The 24,111-nt window shown below is 36.1% G+C and overlaps 1 protein-coding gene and 1 pseudogene across 1 annotated transcript; one reads left to right on the top strand and one right to left on the bottom strand.

Moving 5' to 3' along the window:
- Positions 1-12,641, top strand: part of LOC105047164 (peptide deformylase 1B, chloroplastic-like) — a 13,287-nt pseudogene extending 646 nt beyond the window's left edge.
- Positions 11,219-16,423, bottom strand: LOC105047163 (polygalacturonase At1g48100). The gene is made up of 7 exons (XM_010925972.3): positions 15,976-16,423; positions 14,952-15,083; positions 14,108-14,272; positions 12,997-13,041; positions 12,696-12,903; positions 11,866-12,056; positions 11,219-11,611 (listed from the first exon to the last, which is right to left on the bottom strand). The coding sequence occupies exons 1-7, from the start codon at positions 16,303-16,305 to the stop codon at positions 11,219-11,221; spliced, it is 1,464 nt and encodes a 487-aa protein (XP_010924274.2). The 5' UTR covers positions 16,306-16,423.
- Between the last annotated feature and the right edge of the window lie 7,688 nt (positions 16,424-24,111).

Here is a 24,111-nt window from a genome sequence, read left to right as displayed (position 1 = left end):
TCATGCTTTACAAGCCCAAGTAATTTTGTAAAATCTTTGGTTAATAGGTAAGACTGGAACTTAGCTAGATGCTGAGCATGTTGGTGTTGTTTGTCCATGTCTTGCATTGGCTAATTGCTGGCAGCAGTGGATGTTGTTTAAACTTTAGAGTGAAACGGAAAGTTTGGAGTGGTTGTGAAAGATGGGAAATTCAGATTTTATATTTCTGGTTTTTTTCCTCCTGAAACATAGTAAGAGAAGAAGTATCGAGGAGTTGTTTGAAGTAGTATATTTGTAAGCAATGACGGGCAAAGATGACCTCAATGCTTGTTGGACGGAATTTGTGAAGGCCATGATGCACATAAAAGGAAGAATGGAGGAAGCTTTCCATCAGGGTTGGAATTCATTCAGATGGAGTGGTAAAACAGTTTAGCCAAACTGCCCCGGTTAAGATGTTGAGACCAATCCAGAAGGATACAACTGGGCTGATTTGGTCTGTCTGATGAAAATTCTGCCCATATGTGGTTGCTCCACCCACACGCATAATCCTTTGTTCCTAGAGTGAACGTTAGAAGGAATATGTGGCTCTGAGAGACTTGATTGATGCATTTAATGCAATGCATATGAATTTAGTAGTACTTTTCTGCTTAACACTATAACGTTGCTTCTCATTTATGCATTTGACATTTCTGATGCTGGACAAAACGCAATATTAGACTCTTAAAAAATATTTTTGAAGACTAAATGGGCTAAGCATATGGAACATCGTGCAGTTACAGTGAGTGTTTTGTTTCCTAAATCATTAAAACTTTGAAAGGAACTTGGCAAATGAATTTCACAATAAGTTAAAAGGGACACTAGGATTTGCATTTCAGATTCTGCTTGTAACTCAGAGCCTTAGATAACTTTTACCGGCACAAGTTCTCTCAACTAGCTATCATCCCTATTGGGGCCATTGTAATCTTGATAATTTTGTTACTTTGGAAAGCTCAGTTTAAGAAATTTCAGACTTTTAACACATTTGGATGCTTGGACATGACAGGACATAACACTCTTGGCAATTCAAAAATGGGATGTCCTGCTCACATTGACTTAAAGTATCGATTGTCAAAGTCTCTAAGGTTCACACAAAGTTTTAGCAGTGTTATTATCAAGGATGCACTGGTGGACTTGTTTAGAAGTCCTAAACATTCCCCTAAAAATCTTACTAGGTGAAAAAATGCATTTCTTTTTTCATGCAGTCCGCTATGAATACTAGTCCATGGTATATTTCTCATCATATCTTTCTGGTTGGTGTGTGTGCATGTGTGAAAAATTTGTGTATGTCTGTTTATGTCTCTGCATGAAGTGTTCTCTTGAACAGCATTTTAGAGATAGAAGTGCGAGGCACTTCAATACACCTTAAGACTTGGTTCCCTTGCTGCTTGTTTAGATGACAACCATTGCTGAGACAATTGACCAAAATAAGCAGCTAACTATATGCAAACTAGGGCCTATCTTGAAGCACCAAATATGAAACATCAAATATGTTAATATGTTGCTTGATGGGAACTCTAGCAACAATTGTGATGTTGAACCCAACGACGAGTAGTTAAACATAGTTGCATTCCTTTGATGTTCACCCAATTTCGAAGACACTACTGCTTTTAAATGCCCAAAGCAATGCTTTGACTATCATGCAAAATCCTCTATCCTTAAAATCAGTATAAAGAGACATATACAGAGAATTGGTTCATGCACCTGGACCATTTATGCTTGCACTCATTTTGGATTATTTCTCACTGTAACATTTCTGGACTCATAAGGGTCACAGTTGTGACATAAGCAGCTTGCTAATATAACACAGTGTGAAAAAAATAGTTTGAGATGGTCTGGATGTGCAATTCAGGTCAAACACAACTCTGAAAGGGCGGTCTTTTAGTTTCAAGTCTTAGGATAGAAATTAGAACAAAAGGAGGAGAGAGTCAAGACCTGCAAGGCCTTGATGAAAAATGGGGAGGAAAATTTAAAGACACTGTCCAGTTTAGAAGCCTTGGCCAGGAGCCAATGACAAAGCAGGATCCAAAGTTGACTAAGGTAGTTGGAAAAATCTTTTTGTTTGTGTATGACCTTTGTGTTTATCTGTATTCAACTGGTTACTGCATCAAATTCACACTCAAGGTGCACTACAATGGGACCATCATCCACTTGCATCTAGCACAATTAGTCATATAGGAGTGAATGTGAACCTTCTGAAGCCTAACGCACCAGTATTATGAAAAATCATCAACTTGTGGCAGTGATGCTCATGATTTTGACTTGGTTTTACTGCTGTTACTTTTCTTTTTTCTCTCTTTCTTTTATGTTGAATAGTGATAGACATTGTCGCTAAAGAAATGTACCATTTTTCCAGATGAGCAAAGTTGCTCATGTGACAAGCGACCGATCTTTAATAAGATTAGTGTGATATTTCTTTATAAGATTCATGTGATATTTCTTTAAAGCTTTCGAGGCATCTTATGCTCGGAAAATACATGCCTTCTTGGGATTTATATATGTTGTATTGACAATATACACATCTCACATTCTAATTTGAATGCACAAGAGCATATATGTTGTGTTGACAATATACATATCTCACATTCTAGTTTGAATACACAAGAGTGTATGATTAGGACTACTGTATAAACTGTTTGAAGTTTTGTTACTTACATTTGACTACTAACTTCAATTTCAAGCAAAGTTTTGTAGTTTTGTCAATTTGGTGATGTTATTTTAAATTTCTTTGTCAACAAAGCAACATTAGATAAGCAAGTTTTGTAAAGTTACACTATAAGCACCGCCAAACCTATGCATGCTTCGACCGGTTTTACTCACCATTTTTTTCTTTGTTTATTTTTAAAAACTGGATTATTGGCTGTAGGGAAATTTTGTACCATGGATATCCATGCTGCAAATTTTGTTTCCTGCTTAGTTTGATATACGAAATATTCTTAATCATGTCCTTTGTAGGCACTCCTGTGATTTACGTTATGAGTTCTCCTTGATAATTGAAAAAAAAACCAAAATATTTTGTAAATATTTTTATTGTGAATATGTTTTTACAGAACCAGATAACTTTTTCAGATTAGTTTTATTGTGAGTATGCCTTAATTTTGAGAAATATCTCTTTCTTCTCCACAGAACTGATGGCATTGACTCTCAGCACCCCATGTTGGAATTAATGTTCAACTCATGGTATTTAATCCTTCTGGTGAACGTGGTGAAAGAGAGGAAATTGTTCTGGTGAACCCTGTAGTCTACAAAATCTCAGAAAGGACTATACTTTACCATGAGGGTTGCTTATCATTTCCAGGAATCTATGCAGATGTAGAGGTGAGAGTTGACCTGTTGGCTTTTCTGTTTGTGTTGTGCATCTATTGCAACTTTTTCTAGCTGTTTGAACATTGGATCATGAGTAGTTTTATTGCAATCCCTAAGGCTAAAGAGATGGAACAGAACTAGTTATGCATATTGGAATAGTTGTGCCACAAGTTTTCCTATTCTTGTCTGGCTATAATTTCTGGAATAACTTTTGGTTGAGCATGTTTTTGTCCATTAAAATGGAGGGGCGGGCATAAATGATGGCTTTATGCCAGGGATAACTTATGACAATCTTTCCTTGATATAGTTATGCTTTGAATAAACAAGTTTGACCAGCATAACTGTTTCTGGCTTATGCCAATTAGCTAAAAGCTATTTGGTAGGCATAAAGCTTATTCCAATCTTTATGCCTGTTTTGTAGTCAAACTAAATGTTGCCCAAAGGATTATATTGTGAAAGGCTTTATTTTTTTCCAATTACTTATATGAAATTAACTAATAAGGATCTTATCCAAATAATTATGACAACACGACGACGACAATGATGACGACAACAACAACAATAGTAATAATAAAGGATCTCATTTTAGTGCTGTAACTGTAACTTTATTTACTACAAAAGCTTGAAGGAAGTAGATGATGAGTTAGATGAGTAGGCTTTAGTTGTGGCTTTATTGATACAACACGTGAGGTGGTCAATTCCTTAGAGAGCATATCTAAATTTTATCAGATTTTTTGTAATAGCTGACAAATTTGTACGTACATTATAATATGTAGATGTCAATGTTCTGCCCATGTTGATTACTCTGATCCTATGTTTAAGTGCATCTTATCTTATATTAGCGTGGCTCTATAATTTTGTACATGCACCTTTTGTGGGCTCCATACTATAAGGTGCTAGTCCTTTTTTGATGCATATATCTGGCTAAATGCCACAAATAAAAATGCATTCATGGTTATTGATTTTAAAGAATTGTTCATCTATTTGGTCATCCCATTGAATATGGCATCCACCATTCTCTAATGGATTTCTACCATTGTATTGAGGGCTTTTATGCTTTTTGTCAACAAACAATTTGTCAAGCCCTAATATTTAAAGGACTTGAAAAATACCATATGGTTTTTATTCAGCCTCAAGACCTTAAACCTTGCCTGGAATTGCTTGATCAACCTCTTTCTTGATAGATTCTAGAGACTGCAGCTTGTAATCTTGAAAAGTGCTTGAGAAGTGTTTTACTACTTGTTCTCCTCATAATCCTTCTTAAGGACTTGGGTGGGGATCTCATTCATGTTGACATCTCCTTTTCCATCTGGCCTTGTAAAGTATATTTATAACTTGGGAACAATATTTTAAAATCCAAACAGGTCAATCAGGTTGACTTGTCCTACACAAACACTTATTAATTGAGTCACAATAAACCCACTAACGTTTTAAGTATCGGTTCAGTACTTGTATTAATACCCAACTGGTATACCTCATGTGAAGTGTTGGTATTGTATATCCCTTGGTATTTGGCACTGGGTATAGGTGGTGTATCAGGTATTTTTTGCTACTAGAATGGTATGGTACATCTCCTGGTCGGTATGGTCCAGTACCTAATACCATGAAAAAGGCTATTCCTAAATGCTTGTTCGAATTGTTGACCCAAGTGGTTCAAGTTGTTTACACTTAATGGGTGGGACAATTCAATTGATTTGGTTGAATTAGTTTTAAAGAAGGTGCCACTACTTCCGCTTCCCTCTTGTTTTTTTTATCATGATCATTGGGTGAGGATGGTTCCACCATCGAGGTAGAGTAGAAATATATTGCCACAGAAGACGATGCCACTATTGGAGGAGAGGAGCCTGCCATCGATGGGGAAAAAGATCAAACTGCCTTTGGAGATAGTTTTGATGGCCACTAGAGGTGCCCACTCTTTGACCCACCCTTATCTTTTATCCATCAGCGGTACCTTAAAATCTCACCATTAAGGTGCAATAGTGTTAAAGATGGAAATCATGCCTCCTCGTCAACTTTGATTCTACCCCCTCGTCCCCTTCCTTCTTATGACATGTAGGAACCAATTGAAAAGAGTTCATGCCTCTAGGATTTTGATTTAGAAGCAATTAAATGGTCAAACATTAATTTTGGAAGAGTGGTGAGACGGTAAAGCCAAAGAAACATTAAGGAGGAGGAGCCAAAGGATGTGGTTAGCCTAGAGGGGGTTGAGAGAGTGGGGCAATTATTTGAGAATGTGGAATTATAGGTTTAGAGAAAGGGTGGTGGATGGCTTGAATCACTAATTGGATGGGGTTTAGGGGAGGACTTGGTTGTATGGTTGATCAGCATTCAAATTGGTGGTTCATGACCTAAACCCCAGAATGGTTTACTCCAAGTCACTGGGTACAAAACACCGGTTGAATGTGGACCATCAATCTACCAACATACCCCTTTCTTTAATCCAAACCAATCCAATTGTGTAAACTATTTGTTTATTTATACAACACTGGTGCATCAGCAGTTAATGTTACTATTGGGCAAATAGCATCTTATGCAGACTGTTTTTAATATTTGATTTGGGAGGTTTACAATGTGTGACCAAAATAAAAGTTTGACATTACCCACTTTTCTTTATAATTTCAAACCACATTTGGTATGGATACTGCCTGTTAAAATAAGTTGATCTTCTAATATATTTTTTGCTCTTTCCCTGCAGAGACCTACATCTGTCAAGGTTGATGCTCGAGATATAGCAGGTGGGAGGTTTAAAGTTAACTTGTCTGATCTTCCTGCATGAGTTTTCCGGCATGAATTTGATCATTTACAGGTTTTCTTCTATTCTACGCAGTCACATTCTCTTTTTACTTTTGGTTGGATCATGTAAATATGGTGCAGGGAGGAAAATGAATAGAAAAAAGCGAACCTAACTGATGTCTTATTTATAGAATGGCTTCAATCATTGCATGAGAATGTATTTACTTGTTAGGAAGTGCATCACCTTTTTCTGTTTAATCTCATTACCGTCATACCGGTTCTAATCATGTATAGGAAGATGGTTCTCTCTTCTTGAAGCTGTATGAGTTTTCCCAACGTTTGATATTCTTTCCACTCTGGAGACCTTGCCACTATTGTGTATTCGAATTTCTCTTTATTTCATACTTTGCCCAGCAACTGGTTGCAAAGATTGATAGCTAGGTTGTAATTTGCAGGGAACTCTGTTTTTTGATCGGATGACTGAAGATGTTCTTGAAAGCATTCGCTCGGAGCTGAAGGTTAGTAGAATATGATTGTTATAGCTGTATGTGAGCTGTCGTTGTTAATTTTCTTTTCTTTTGAGCAGATGTCAATTAAATCCTCTGTCCATTCATTTATGCAAATTTGCTTGCACTCTTTGGCATTTTGGGGCAATCTCACATCTGAAAGTTGGCCTTAGAAAAAGCATAGCTTTGAAAATTACAATGGCAGTAACTGAAAGTTGGCCTTAGAAAAGCATAGCTTTGAAAATTACAATGGCAGTAACTGAAAAATGGTAGATCTTATTGAGATTTTGTATGGCAATGTGGGAAATCTTGCCATGCAATACCTTGAATTTCCTCCTTTTGACTTGCTGCTTCACCAAGTTTGGTTGTTTGAAGCATCAATAAGTTCTTTTTTAGCAGTCCATCAGGCTTTGATAATTCTAATGCGTATAACCTTGTGGGCAAACTTGAAGAATTTGAGTCTTGAGAGGTTGTTTTGCTTATCTGTTTAGCTCAACCTATTTCATAGAATAGGAAGGAGAAAGGGGTGATTTTTTTTTTTTAATTAAATTTTTTGGGGAGGGGCCTGGGGTTCTTCACAAAATTGTTTTCTGCCTTCTTAATTGGTAAGAATTATTCTCCCCTTTTTTTAACATTAATCTAAGCATGCATAACAAAGAGCAAATAACCAGCTGACTTTTCTTTATCCAGAGTATATTCTGGTTTATGAATCTTCATAAGTTTCACAAGTAGATATTCCTAATTTGTGCATAGAACTCTGTGAATCAATTGTGATCCATTAGATATTGAGAACTTCTACAATTAACCCTCAATCTGATAACATCTCTATGAATCAGTGTCAGTTCCTTTGATAGACAACTTTGTGCAAGAAAGGTGCTTGCACTGGAACCTGAAGATTTGTTAGTGGGAAGAAAGGACTATCTTATCTACATACTTGAAACTTCAGAGTCATGTAGTTGGGGATTCTACAGCCAGGCATTTCACAGAAGATACCTTTATGGATAGAAAACTTTCACCTTGCTGTTTGAGAGAAGATATGCACCAACAAAGACATGGAATATTATATTCGGGATGCTTATAGTAGAAAGTTAGGTCTTTGGTCAAAATAGTTATGTCCTGCAGTATGATAGAGAACAGAATGTAAGGAGAAGAATAATTTGAGTTGTATGAAATAATGATTTTTTGCCCATTTTAATTATGTTACAGGTGCATGTGGTGTAGAGACGATGGAGAAAAAGATTTCATCCCAAAATAACAGTGAGGATCAAATTTTCTTCCAGCATGATCATTGGAATTGGGATACCGCATTTAATGAAAGCTCCCATGCACTTAAAGAGATGCCTCTCGTGCAGACTAGTGGAGTTGACATTTTAAAAATATGACATGGAGAGATTTAAAACAAAAAAGAAAAACAAAGAAGCTATTTGGAACAGTAGTTGTTGATGAGTTAGTATGTACACCTTTTTTAGGAGAAAGGACATGTTTGATATACATTGAGTAGAAGAGTGAGACTTGGTTTTTTCTTAAGGGTGCCACATACGTAGTTGGAGATCTTCAGGTGCAGGTTTTGCCTCTTCACAAATTCCAAACATTTGCAATGGAGAACCTGATAGGATGGAGGATGACTGCACAAAAGTTGCCTCAATCAAAGAGACAATTGTTGATATGGCTTTAAGTTTCTGTAAGACTTTGAAACTGAAACCACAAGGTTTCAATGGAGGCCAGAACTAATCCACAACCAGTATTGTTTTTATAGCATTGAAACCTAAATCAAAATATTTCAACTAGTCCAAACACCAATGTCTGTTTTATAGTTTTGGCTGATATTGACCTATGGGCCATGCATGATCTATATGTGCTCATTTTTTCCTTAATTTGAATCTGAATCCTGGAAAGCATTTTATCGTGATTGAACTCTGATTTTGTAAGATATGAATGAATTGGAAATATTCTGGTGTTTTATTCCAAGAAATGATGTTGAAAGATATGTTGGGTTTTTGAGAAATTGAGCTCAAACAGGAGGAGTGGAGTCTGTAGAATGGATCAGGCCTTCTGAATGGTGGATTAGAAAGATTTGGACTTTGGATAGCTATTCCCAAGTTAGGTTATCAGGTCACCCACATAAGGACAGTACCTGACAATGCAGGCAATTTTTGTTCGTCTGAAGGTGTCTATGCAAAATGGAAGCTGTATTTTGAGGGATTTCTGTACAAAAAAACCCTATATTTTTTCATGTAGAATGCATGCATCATGCTGATGCATAGAAACAATATTTGTAGTTTCAACTGTGAATTGGTAGCTTACATTGATAATCATTGTCTTTTATTGGCTGGTTAGTTTCTTTCCATTCATAAACTCCATTGCATTGACAATAGGCTCTAGAGACAAAGTATGAAAGCAGAACTGGACTGCCAAGCCCTGAAAGCATTGATAAATATGAAAGAAGAAAGAACATTGCTGGTTTTGCTAGAACATGATTTACCTGCAGGTTCTTTCTGCTGACTCAGATATCGCATATTTAATTATCTAGTCATGTCCACCTGTACTGACTTCTGTAATATTAATTTGCGTTAGTTTTTGCACCTACAGGATGGTAAACATGTCTAGCAGAAGTAACGTTTGAGTTCACCTAGCAGAATAGGTCATATTATGATGACATGTGCCAAGAGCCAATGACTATAAGTTCACAAGGTTGCTGCTTTCTCTTGTATGTTGCCCCTGCGGTGCATAATCTTGGCAAGAACACATATGAAAAACATTCTATATTTGAGCATCTTACCATTTTCTGAAGCCTTGCATTTACATTGTGCATAATTGCAATCAGAGAGAAGTTTTTTTTTCTTTAAAGAAAATCTGGACAAAAAGATGGAACTTTCAACATTTCTGAACTTTATAAATACGAGAGTGAATTTTTCATTTCTACATATTTTGTATTTCTAAATATGATGTTGGAATGCAGATAGTCTGAGGCTGTCTCAAAAAATGAATCAATTATGATTCTCTCTTGGAATGTTTTGTTATTCTGAAATTGCAGGATTTATGTAAAAAAGTTTAAATGCACAGTTGAGATTATCTGTTCTCAAGGGAACTGAACATATCATAAAAAACAGCGGTAAGGGTAAGTCTACTCATCTATATTTAAACAAACGGTTAACTTCATACCTGGAAAGAGAGCAATCTTTTAAAAGAGGGAAAAGAACTTGCTGATTTTTTCATAGTTTGGTTCCTTGTTCCAAGAAATTGTCTGTGTGACAATTTTATTAATTCAAATAGTGTGATTCTTGATGATGCAGGAATGAAGGAGAACTTGTAAAGTTGATTAGATATCTTTTGCGACCGCATAATACTACTTAAGTTATACTGTCAAAGATAAAGCCCCATGCAGGGTGCATTTTGAGAACCAAAAAAATATAAACTGAGAATAAACAAGCCTACATGTTCTAAAATGGATTATGCACCAGAAGTGGTAAATTTGAAAATTTGGTAATTATTATTTTTTATTCAGGAGAGATGTCATCCAGAAATCTGATAATCCATGAACTAGTCTTGAGCAGATAGTAAATTTCACATGTTCAATTTATTTGTGAGATCTGTGAATCATGCAACCTCTTAACTAAGTGATGCTTTTCTTTTCCTAGACACAAAATTTGATAGGAGAAATAGACATAGATACCTTAGCTCATACAGAATATTGTTCATATTCCAAACCTCCCATAAAAAAGAGCTTTAGGTTTTCTCAAAGAAAACCTGATAGTGTGTGATAAGTGAACTGCTAAAAACCATGATTTATTCTTAAAAACAAAGCCCTTTCAGTATCTAGGGTTACAAACCTAAAGCTCTAAATGAGCAAAGCCATCAGTCTTTTACATGTAAGGCTTGGCTATGGTTCACTGATTTGCTAATGGCAACTCATTTATACTTTGATATATCTTATCTAGTTGCAAAAGTTATTAATATTACAACAACAATATTTTAACTTTTTTGATCCTTTAACATTGAAGCTTTTATTTAACATCACATCTGCATGAGAGATGAGCTTGACTTCCCTAATCGTGGCAATCGGGGCATGCCATTTATTCTGTTAATCTCTGTCAGCGGTCATTTGCCATATACTGAAGCAACAGTTATATATATATAATTTTAAGGCCTTGAGTTAGTCTCTTGGACAGCTTTCTGCTTCTGTTTGAGATTGTCATCTCTTCTTTTGCATGAATACTTTTGGTGTTGGAAAGCTATTTCTGAAGAATCAAGATCTGAGTGTATCCAATGTTTTCAGACAGCCATGATGCTCATGTAGTTTATTTTTGTACAAGCGGAGAACAGCATAGCTGCTCTTATACTTCCCAAATATTGACCCATTAAATATCTAGCATAAGTGATGTCCGTATTCCCCAGATATGGGAAAGTGACATGCATCATAGCAAGCTTTATCACTATGCATTACTATAGAGATGCTGATCCTATATGATCCTAAGGCTCAGCGATAGTAGTGTACACCTTTAATGGGAAATTAATGTGAACGGTCATAATAACTGTTATGCCACTCATTGTATTACTTATATATATGTACTCTGATCAATGGTGCAAAGGGGTCGGAAGAATCACGACCACACGTACGTATCCACCAATATCGCTTGACTGGGGCATTGTCAGCAATCTCAGCACGAATCGTGATCAGACTGGATCCGGTTGCTTGTTGGTTTTCCAGTTTGCAGGCAAACAATTGGCGGAACGGTCGGGGTGTATAGTTCCCCATAGGCCTGCCAGCAGAAAGGTTCGTACATGTGGTAATGTTCCTGCAGTGGTTTGAGTTCTACCTCAGTTAGACTGATGCCTGAACAAGGCAAACTGTCACTACATGCAAGGCGCACTGGTTGCACTGTGAATGTCCCTTTAATGTTCTCATATGCAATGCTTGACAGTGCCACTGCTGATGTCTGGTTCTTGCAAGACCTTCTGTCACAGTAAAATTGGTCAATGACAATAGGTGTTTGGACCTCCGAGACTTTTATATTTGAGAATCTTATGCTTTGAACAGAGCCCGAGCCACCCTGCAATTAGAATGTTGTGAAAAGAGTTTAGTCTTTAACATATCCAAGTAGCTTAAAGACTTGAAGGATATCTATGTTTTATACAACAGCTCTGTAGAAGGGAAAATTCTTGATGGGATTCTTGATGCTATGCCATTACAAAATCTTGGCAGGAGGGAATTAGTCTTCTTGCATGATTACTGTATATTCTATAGAGGGAATAGATAAGATCATTAATTGAATGAAATCTGAGATGGAGGTGAGAGGTTTTTCACCTGCCAGGTCTTGACTCGGACGCCATTCATTGTGTTGTGCATGTTGACATCCCTTACTGTTATATTTGAGACACATGCTTTGGTGTTGTCCCTCCCAAGGCCGCCTATGCTGATCCCGTGGCCTGGTCCACAGTTCACATTGTGTATGTTAATATTTGAGCATCCTGTTTGGATGGAGATGCAGTCATCGCCTGCGTAACACAAGCCAAAACTCCAATATCAGCAAACATATGGAATTCAAACTTGTTTGATCATTTCAGTATATGCTTTGTGATACATCAGAAATATACGAGCAAATGTAATTCTGTTTTCTTTTGTGAAATGTCTGACTCTTGATTTTCCCCCTCTTATTGTTTCCTTTTCTTGTTGTAGATGAAGAACTTAAAAGAGTCTGTTCTTGCAGTCTTATGCCTCATTCGAATTTCAAAGGAGTATAGAAGATCCCATCTCTATTTGGTAAGGAATCCTTGAGTCTTGTTTATCAGTGCATGAAGCACAGCTACCAAATGAGATGATACAATACAGCTTCAAGGATCTTCAGAACCCTTAATTTTAACGAAAGCAGGAAGGATGAAGATTGCAAAACTGGACCTTATGAGGTAGATCGGAATGGGTTGCTCTTGTTTTTTTTTTTTTCTTTTCCCCTCCTTCCTCGCAGGAGCACCAAGGGACTTGTTCAGTCTATTGTAGGCTCCTATACATATATTCTCTTGTTACAAGTGAACAATAAGGATTTGCTGGCAGTATTTTATAATGGTGGTTAACAATTGCCTACATGATCTTTAGAACTCTGAAATAGTGAGAATTTTCAACCAGGGTAATAGAATTACCGCAGCCCAAATCAGTGTGATGGATGGAAACATCTTTGGAGTTCTGGAGATGGATTCCGTCCGTGTTGAGGCTACTACCAGGGGAAGAAATAGTAATGTTGAAGACCTGAACTGCGTCACAGAAATCAAATTTAAGGTGGCATTGTGGGCTATTCTGTATCGTTATGCCTGTGACTGTTACATTGTAACTCCCATAAAACCTCAGGGCCTGCAGGAAAAAGGAAAAAATGGAGATGACAATGTCATTCATTCTGAATGGAAGCATTGGTTATTGTTTAGAAAGCCATGCACGAATCCTTACCGTCGGTTTGATCTCTGGCATTTTTGCACTGAGCTTAGCATGAATCTGTTACAAATAGATGCAGGTAAGCCATTTCATGTTAGATTCAAGCATGATCAAAGAAAGTATGATTCTTTACATTACAGTTATCAGCCTCAGAAATGTCTGAAACATAAGTGGAAATTGGAACTGGGGAAGCCTATTCTGATATAATTGAATACCATAGTCTGCCAGCAGATATGGATGCTTAAAATGAGAGACAGGGTAATTTAATGGCTGTTATAATGATCATCATAATGGTTTTCGAAAAAGGATGGTTGGTTATAAATATTGACAACTAGTATCAGAATTTCGGCTGTTATTTGACAGTTGTTCCATTGTAACACTTGTGGTGGGAATGGTGGCCGTTATTCGCCATTTTCTTTGTTTATTCAATAGAAAAACATTTAAATTCAACTTTTTGTGACGGTTGAAAAAATTAATTTTTTATTCAATTAGCAGTCCTTTTTTTAAAATTCAGTCAACAGTATGTCTATGCACGAATCTTGTGCATGCGTTATTCTTGAATTAGCCGAATATCCAAAAAAAAAAAAAGAAAAAATGTTTCACCTTTCCTTATCTATTACTTGGTAAAATTCACAAATTTTCAATCTGATACGAAAATACATGTATAAAATATTTATATCTTTTATTCCTTAAAAAGTGTGATGGACATTGTGGGAGTGATTTGAAATCATGAATTTCTAATATATATATATATAGACCTTCAAATTTTAAATTATGTCAAATTTATCCGAATATACACATAACCGAAGTTTTACCACATATTTTTTCTGACTGAATTTTTAACCACATTATTTTATTTTTGAATTTAACTATTTTTGAACTCTTATGGTATTGCATTTTTTGCCCGGTATCAAATGACTATGGCCAACAGTGATTTGGTCATGTGACAGTTACTTGTCCTTTATGATCCATCAGTTTTCATCAACATGGCGAATAACAGTTATTACAAGAATTATAAGTCAAAAAGGTGTCCAGTGGTGTTCTGACACGATGGAACAATACAACAATCGCCGTGTTATTGAGACCTTGCAACAAAATTGTCTGAGAGATGGAACCTGACGCTTACCGGGTCAACATCGGATTCGGAGTTTGTCCACCAGACGCTGCCTCGGCCTTCTATAATGCCACTACCGCTGATGGTTATGCCTTTGAGCTTGGTGAATTCAAGCCACTGCAGCAGGCCTGAGCCCCAAGCTTTGGAGCTTGTGGGGGCAATGATCGTCCCGTCCAACTGCAACAGAGACCACCTTGTTATTATTGCTTTTGGTGTCTTCTTTCGCATTACACTCACCCTTGGACAAGCATGCTAATGTTTGTTTCAGCATTTTTTTTTTTTTTAATGACATGGTATTCACTGCCAGCACAAATTACTCCCGGTCAGTAAATGTCTGGTGGCTGATATACCTGTTGCCTGAAATAGTGGGTTCAGGTTGTATCTTTCATACGAAGGAATTATCCACTTTTTTCCGTGATATGTACCGTTGCATTGTGTAATAGCCACTACGAGATCTATACAGATAAAGAAGAGAGTTTGGAATGCTTTGAAAGCTGTGCGAGGCATGATCCAATGATTGATGGTGTGAAGAAAGGTCGATCATTCTTTTGTCTGAAAGATACAACCCAGATCTGAAATCACTGGGCAACTCCATGGGGAGTATAACTTGACTTGGTGTCCGCCAAAAACCAGTTTATAGGAACAAGCAAACATGGATTCAAGTGGTTCGCTTGGACCCAAACCAATCTTTAGTCTGAGATCTGGACTATAATCCAGACCTGGGTCCGGATGTTAGACCAGGATCCCACTGAATTTCACCACTATGAGCAGAAGGTGTCACAGTGGAGATCCTGGTAACTAAATGTTCTTCAAATGCAATCTAATTTACAAATGATTTATAGCAGCATTTTGTTACCTGAAATACGATATTGGGTTGACAGTAAGGTCCTGAGAATGAGATTGGCCTTACGAGGAATCGGAATTCTGCTGGAACCACCATGGTTGAAGCCTCCACTTTACAGGCAGCAGCCCATGCAGCCTCGAATGCCTGCATTCCATGAGATCGGATTTGTAATTAAGACTGGAATCCAGTATTCCTTGTTGAGGTAATATTAAGATCCATTTCATGATATACAAATGCTTCTAACTGATTTCGACCATTTCATTTCTGCTTTATAATAGAAAATAATAGGCCAAAGAACACATCCTTGTTAAATACCCACTTTTTAGTAAGCATGAAAACAAGCCTTATCCCATGAGGTTGAGACATCAAACCAGTGGTAGAGGTGGATCAGGTGATATGAAATAATGCGACAACTGCCCACTTCTTGCAAACAAACAAACAAGCAAGCAAACAAAGAAGGAACAAGTGGTCTCTCATCAAAATGAACACCAAACCTTTTGTTCCTCTTAATCTATAATAGTTGCAGAATCTATATATTTTCCACATTATTTTTTAGTCACAGAGTTGCAGTTGCAACAAGGCGATACTTGTATTTAGGAAAAAAAAAAAAAGGAATATTAATAGATTATGAAAATGCTCCTCTGTATAAAACCCTGCTCCCTTAGCAAATACCTATTTCGTTCTTACCTATCAAACAGAGAGACAGAGAGAGAGAGAGAGTAGTGAAAAGGAGAAAAAAGAAAACTCCAAACCTCAAACATCAGGAGCTGCAAATGCCCATAGCCACCGCCCCAAGAGACAGAATTCTATACTTATTCTACATTTTTCACTCATTGACTGCATTCTAAGAGAACCATTAAGCCAAAGAAATGCTGACTAGAATTTTGTGAAAATGCCTGGCAAACAGAACAATGTGGTCGGTTATTGGCATTTTTTTATGGCCTTATCCCCTGCTACTGGTCACTGCAAGAACCAGGGATCTCCTATGATTTCAGTTAATTCCAAAGAAAAACTCAGAGAAGTCAATGTCAGCCACCTTAGTGTCATCGGTGACACCATCACCCTTTGCTCCAAAATCAAGCACATCAAACATCGCTGCTTTCGGGGCTGCAGGTCTAGGATATCGTTTGCCTGGGCTGTTGTTTGGGCTTGGTTTGGGGCTCCACTGGCCTCTGCCACCACGGCCACGGTGGTAACTTCCACTTATCTTTCCCTTCCCTTTCTTTTTTGCCAAGGAGGAATATGGAGCCTTCTTGTGCCTCCAATGCTTGCCTCTCCTCCCATCACAGACATCGAAAGTGGAGCAGAGAACAACAAGGACAAGAAGAAGGAACACCCCAATGCCTTTTAGACTAATGCCACTCATCTTTACGTTGATTGATACCAATGTGTTTTTTTTTTCTTTTGCTTTGAGATGTGCGTGCGTGTGGGAGGGAGGGAGAGAGAGAGAGGGAGAAAGAGAGAGAGAGAGAGAGGAAACAGAGAGGCGATGGAGTGAGTGGTGAGAAGAGAAAGGAGGGAAGGGCAGGTTTAAATAGCCATGGCCTCAGCATCTCTTGACCCATAGCCCACATGAGCAACGATTAGACGCTTGATGATTGCCAAGGAATTTTCCATCAAATAAAAAAAAAGGAAAGGCAGTTGCCACCTTTTTCATCAAAAGATGCAATTGCCAAGTAATTTAAATGTCCAATTCCTTTGCTACCTCACTCGTGCGGGAGGTTTAGTCTCTAAGATAATATTACCTACTTGCACCCATAACCCAAAAGCAATCCAATTTTCACTAAGACAATGAAGAAAATCAAAAATATTAGTATAGAATAGCGCAGAACCATAAAATGTGCAGAGAAACAAAATATTGCTCTAACTTTGGTGAACTATCACATATACTCTTAAATTGATGTTAAGGTGCAACTAAGTAACACCTTCTTTTTTCTCCATTAATTACAGCCAAATATCCATTTGTCCACTTAAGAGCACGACGCATGTTTGCGACAAGTGTAGCTGCTAACTTCGAATCTCTTCTAAAAAATTCAAGAAGTACACTTATCAATTAGAGCTGGCACAAGGGCAACTATTTGCAATTCATAGATGGTCATATCCAACATGTTTCTAACATTCTTAACCCAATTTATTATAATCATTTGGCATGAAGTTAGGTGTTTAAGTTATAACCATTGGTTAGGCAATTGATATCATAGTGCTATTCGATTATTTTCTGGTGTAAAATTGTTAGATTAATTTGGATACACCTCTCTATACATTGCAATTATTTTTATTTATTTTACATTTCTTTTTTCTTGTAGTTTTTCTGTTGGAAAAGCCAAAGGGGAACATGTGAGTGGGTCTAGGGGCCATGGGTTGTCTTAGAGGGCGCTGATGGTAACAACTCCTTATCACATGCAACGGTCACGGGTGCGAGTATTGTACTTTGTCTACTCCCAGCAACTGCCAAAAGGAGAGGGGCCCAGCTGAATTACCTTTCGTTCCTCCAACCACCAACAGAAAAAGCTCAGAAACCAATTCTTCAATTATTAGAGGAAAAAAAAAAAAAAAAAAATTAGGGAAGGGGAATGAGAAGGCTCTCCTAAAACAAGGTGTCAAGCTCACTTGATTCCATTTAGAGAACTGAGAAGGGGATAAGTTAATTGGAGTTGGATCTTGTTGCATCCTCTATCATTAATGAAAGAGAAGTGAGGGATTAGATTAAAAGAGATGGGTGTGTAAAAGTTTTTGGTAGGAATGATCAAAAGTGATAGCTTTCTTGTCCTTTTGGCTTAGGTTAAGTATAGGTAAATCGGAGTCTAAGATGTGGTATATATGCAAGGGCGGAACTTATCATCCACTATTATTTAAAAAAAAAAATGAAGAAAAATTATCTCAAAAAATATGAAGCAAAAAAGGTTGTACCGATATAATTTTCATGATAACCAACAAATCTTGTCACATGTCCATTTGTGTTTAGAAGTCATTTTGATGTTTTCTTGTATTAATAATGATTAGTATATCATCAAGCAATGCCTATCAATTTCTAATATGGTTTCACAAGCTCCACATGAATTATTACATATCTTCTTCTTTTATCACCATCATGAAGGCAATCAAACAACATTGTCACGAAGTCCATTGACCATACTTTACAGTTTTACTTGTCTATTATTCTACTCTCAACTGCTAATTTCGTATTAATACTCGTTTGTTTGAAATACTTACACTTAATATCTATTTGATACCGACATCTTCATTCGTGCGATATCATCAGTCCCACAAGACCGATAAGGGAAGAAAAATTCTCCGTAGCCTACTGGTAAAAATAAATAAATAAATAAATAAAGGAGATAATCTAAGCTCCATCTCTCCTCCTTTCAATTCTTTAGTGCATCAATATATTTATCCATCATACTTCTCTTATGACAAATTAAAAATAATAAGCATAGTCATTTGAACTGTTATAGGTTAGCCACATGCGGTATACATTTGCAATGAGATATGTGCATGAAAAATATTCCTACTATTAAATATATACATGATAAAATACATCAAATAGTGGAACATATATCTATAGTACCATCAAAGGAGTATCAATTGAGGTCTATAATCTACTATATCGATATAAAACCAATCTTAAGGATAAAGGCTTGGGCATGAAAAATAAAACCAATGCACTATTGGGTTGTGTGATGCAGAAGCATTTCTAGAATCATTGTGGACCATCTCTGAATAATTCGGCAGGTCTGAACAAAGTCTTGGAATAAGCTTCTACCATATCAACATATCTAAACTTGAATTATACACCAAGACTTCTAGAAATTATAATTTTCACATATAACATCAATTAAGATGCTCCTTTATTGAATTTGGTTGAGTCTTTGAGATTTGTGATGCTACATTTATTCCTAAAGCGTCTGAAACATGCAAAATCAGAACTATAAGATAATATTTGGACTTCTAAATAAGCCGATCTAAGTAAATTTTTTTTTTTGAGAAGGATTTTGATCAAACATAACTCACAATGTGGAAAGAGTTATGAAGCACTAAAAAGAAAATTGACGTAGAAGTTAAGATCTATTATTGGTTATAACTATTTCAGGAAAGCTCTGATCTATTTTAGTTAGAGGAGGAATATGATCTACATTTTATAAGGATAGAACTTGGTATAAATAAAGGAACTATAATATTTTGTTATTTAATTAATGAAAGAAAGGGGATCCAGAACCCTTTTTTTTTTTCCAAGTTCTTTTATTTTTCTTGTTCTTTTAAAAAATTCAAAATTAAGTGACTTGAAAAAATTTCTTTCCTTTTTTCCAGTGGAATCATTGGATTTGGGTTCCAAAATAAATTTGAAGTTTTATTTAGTTTGATGTTTTTGGATTAAGTAGATCCATACCCAAAAACCCAAAATCCAAACTTATTATATGCATGATATACAAAACATATCCATTTGCATATAGCTAGATGAATCCATCCATATGTTTCTATGTGTCTATTTTTTTATTCATAAAAGAGAAATAAAGTAGAGTATAATGAAATTGTAGGTAATATTGTTCCACTAAATTTCTTTCCATATCATATCTTATAGTTTTTGTAATCTATATTTATAGCATTGTACCAAAAAATCTATGTTTATAGTGAGATAGTTTATCATGGGAATTGTCTTACTCTTCGTCTTTTGATTCAATGGATATATAGATAATATAAATAATAGTTGAAAAGGTCTCCTTTTCAATAATTTTTAATATTTTTAGATATTTACTTTTTCATGATTCACACAATGTGAGGTAACACTTTGGATGTATTATTAATATAAAAATAAACAGAAGTGTAGCAAATAGGACTGACAAAATATGATCCGATCCGTTAATCTGATCCGTATTCAATCCTCATAAAAAATTTGATTTAAACTAAACAGGTTTAGATCATAAACGGATCGATCCATTTAATCTGTTTAATAATTGGATCAGATATGGATTTTAGATATCTGATCCATTTAATATTTTAGTTGGATTGAGTCAGATAATCCATTTAACCTGTTTAACTATTTCTGACCCATTTAATCCGATCTATTTAATCTGTTTAACCCATTTAAATCCGTTTAACTGTTTAATTTATTTTTCTGATCCATTTAATTGATCCATTTAACTGTTTAACCCGTTTAACTGTTTAATTCGTTTAACCTAATTTAATTATTTAATAAATGGGTTAAACGATTGGATCGGGTAACCTATTTAATAAACAGGTTAGTTTCAAGTTTGAATTTTTGATCCGTTTAATAAATAGATCGGTTTGGGTTGATCATTTTCTGATCCGATCCTTTATTGACTGATCGATCCTTTTACCACCCCTAATAGCAAAACAATTTTGGATGATAATTTCTATCTGAAATCTGAACAATATCTGAATATGTTTTGAGTCCGATAGCAGTATTGATTCAAAATTTAATCAAATTTGGGTTTGAATTTGAATTGAATAAATATATACTGGGTTTGGATATGGATATAATTAAATTTGATCCGAATCTCGTCTACTGCACATCTAACCATATATGCACCATGATGTATGATTTTTTTTTAAAAAAAAAAAATTACATTGAGAGATGTCTAGATACATCATAAAAATCAAGATTATAGGAAATTTGCAAAATTTAATTCTAATAATATTGGATCCGATCTCACGTCAACTAAATCCACCGTACCAATTGGATCCGGCGTTTGCGATGTGGGGCTCAATTTGGGGAGAAAAAGGAATAAAATCCATTGAACCTATCCAAATCATCGTACAGCCATCCGATCATGATCAGACCATATAGATCATCACAAATTTACGCCCAAGCCCTTAGTACTGGCCGGACCATGTTCTCCCGTACGGCAGAGTCCTGGTGTGAAGTTGGAGGGGACGGAGCGGCGCATGTGGTCGGGTGGGGTTGGACCCAACCCGGCCTGGGTTTGGACACCCATAGATTAATCGCTAAGCGGTTTTGTTTTTGTCCGAAACTTTAAACGTGCATGTTTCCGGCTCGACACAACTCAAATCCATCCAAGCTAAGGTTTCTGTTCTTATTTTATTTTGTTTTGTTCATTATATTTGTAGATATTCTAGATTTTGACTGAAATATGATTAAACAACCTTTAAAGGAGGATATTGCATTTTTGTCATTTCTACATGAAATAAGAATTTTTTTTCTAAATCATTAATGTTTATTTTAAAAAATTACTCCTATATTATTTTGTTAAAATTACTCATATATTTATTTATTGACTCATGAAATTGATCTTTATTAATAACATTATGTACAAGCTCCGATTACCATACGGGGTAGGAGTTCTTCGTGTATGGATCAACCATATGTGTGCAAAACAAGGATCGCATCGCAAGACAAAAGATTTGTACATAAATGGCATTTCATGATCCAGATAAGATTACTATAATAATCTTCATCATTGATGATCTTCATCTTGGATAATTTGATCTCCACGTGTCAACGTATTATATATTTATATTTGAAACAACCCGATATATATATATATATTAAAGGGAAGTGGCTAAAAGGATGTACCTATGCTCCATTAGATTTATCTAGCTTAATTGCAAGTTTGGCTTATAGCTAGAAATGACCCATGGCTGTTTTTTTTTTTTTTTTTTTTATCTATAGTTCCTCTACATGTACATATGTATATGCATAACTAAAATCATTGTGAGTGCGACGTGTTTTGGTATCATGACAAGCCAGCATTAGATCTACCGAGCAAAATGACAAGGATAAGAGACATTTAAGCCAGGTGAAGAATATTCTCGAAAAACTTTAACATAAATAAAAAGGGGCAAGCATCCAAGTGCATGCGTCGCCATATCATATATATGTTCTTTGAGAAGCCATTAGAATCGATGGCTGCCACTCAACCGACATGGTTGCCGAAGCTCATCACATTGCACTGTTCTGCAATCAAATCCATCAAATATTTTTAGATTATTATTATCATCATCATCATCATCATTTTTTTAATCACTTTTTATTTGTTCACCTAAAAAATCCACACTAAAAGAATGATTATTCTCAAAAGAAATATGATAAGTATGACACTCATATGCAAGCTCTAGAAAACCGACGTATCAAACAAAGATAGAGGGGTTTATCCACTAGATACGTCAAATCTGAGAATTTTACATGCAGGCAAAAAAATCTCTGGTTCCTTGCACGAGACCATGCATGGTCCCAAAATCCTTTTCCTCTCAATGGAGGTTGTGGGACTTTTGGTTGGCGCTGAACCCCATCAATGGACATGATATTGACTGTTTAGAAAGAAGGGCCTCAGAGCCGTCTTTTAGTGCTGTAGAGCTCGTGAACCCTGTGACGCTCGTGAACTCCATGCATAAAAATAATTAAGGTTCGTTAAGAGTTGCAGCTCCCCGTGGGTGGTTGCTGCATCTAAATATAATATCTCCTCTCCGTTCAAGACGCTTCTTTGGCTTGGAATCCAACTCCTTGTTGGTGAGACGAAAACAAGAGGGCGAAGAAAATACTAGAGTTTGATCTTGGATGAGGTGATATAACATGAGATAAGTTAAGGACTTTCTTTAAGGCAACCGAAAATTACGGTAGCTTTTGCTGTAGTTGAATATTTTAAATATGATGTCCTTGTGAGTCCATTATTGAGGAGATCAGAACTTCTAAAAGTAGCTAGGTTTCTTGGACTTTTGCATATTTCTATGTATATCTACCGGTGCGGGACTTGTCTTTATGATGCAAACTCCAACGCCATCTCTACCTATAAGAGGGGTTGAACGAAAATATTGGTAAAATTTGATGAATTACTCATGGTTGGACATATATACTCGGTTGCCTACTCAAAGAATCATGTTTCTCTATTGAAGAAGCATGTTTTTTATCTATCATTAACCTAAACAAGTTTCCTAATTACATTCTTAAGTAAAAATTCATTCTCAAATTAAAAAAGTTGTTTCAATACTTTATTATTTTTCTTTAATATATTTTTCAGACTTGTTTTCAGTTTAACAAAGAGAAAACAAAAGTCTAGCATGAGGACAGAAGTGGTTGCCTGCCGCTTTGGGCTTTTCTAGGAAATAATCGAATAAATTGTGACATACCTGTAACTTTACCCCTCTTTCTTCCTCATCTAAAAGGAAAATGGCATGCCTGGCAAGCAAGGCCAATGGCAGGTGATATGGATGGCTGTGGTCCATTAGGGTGCAATAAATAAAACCAAAAAAAAAAAAAAAATCACTAGGGTCAATTAGCTAGAGTCACATGTCAATGGAAACAGAAAAAAAAAAAAAAAAAAGAAGGCATGAGTCATCATTCTTCAAGAAGGGTGGTTTGCAAATAAATAAAATTGGAGCTGCACTATAGTTACCATTGCATACAGAAAAATATGCATCACAAGTTGAAATTATAATTAAATAATTGATTATTAAGCTTAATTAACACATGCATCTTTAAACCACCTCCATAAGACATTGTCCAATAGTAAATAGTAGTTAATAAGCAGACCGGTCCCCTTACTCACTAAATTAACCTATTCTTTTTGTTTCAACGAAATTTCTAGTATGAGTACGTCCAACAAAATAAAAATAAAATATCATGAAAAATAGAGTCATAATCAGCCCAAAAAGCTTCATCAGAACGATTTATCAGGCAACCTAATTCACAATTTACCTCCCGGTAGACATGCATGGCTCAAAAGAAAGTGCAACTTCCTGCCACCCTCTAAATAATATCCTGCAACAACGAAGGTCCGTTTGTTGATGGTGTCCATCTCACAATTCATCAAACCATAGTTGCTGGGTCGCGCTCAATATAAATGAGATCAACATAAGTCTCCAATAGCTCATACTCTCCCACACCTCCCTTCACTCTGCTCCGGAGACTGAGATACGATAAATTTAACTACCTCTGCCTACGGTGAGTCTGGAATCTAGCTCTCAAATCATGAACCCTGCCACCTATTCCCCTCCTCTTAACATTGCTACTTGTCACCTAAGGAGGGGAATCCAACATTAATTTACTGTCTCATCCTCGAGCACCAGACATGATATAATTAAATTAAAAAAAATGAATAGCAGAAGAGTCACGGATCGTTCTAGAAATACCTTCTAGGAATAACATACGCACATTTGTCACCAGGAAACAGGGTGTCTTATCTTGGGGGTTGCACCA

The sequence above is a fragment of the Elaeis guineensis genome, chromosome 6, assembly GCF_000442705.2.
Source record: "Elaeis guineensis isolate ETL-2024a chromosome 6, EG11, whole genome shotgun sequence".
Taxonomy (NCBI): domain Eukaryota; kingdom Viridiplantae; phylum Streptophyta; class Magnoliopsida; order Arecales; family Arecaceae; genus Elaeis; species Elaeis guineensis.
Note: the sequence above shows the minus strand (reverse complement) of the source record. Positions and strands in the feature narration are given on the sequence as shown.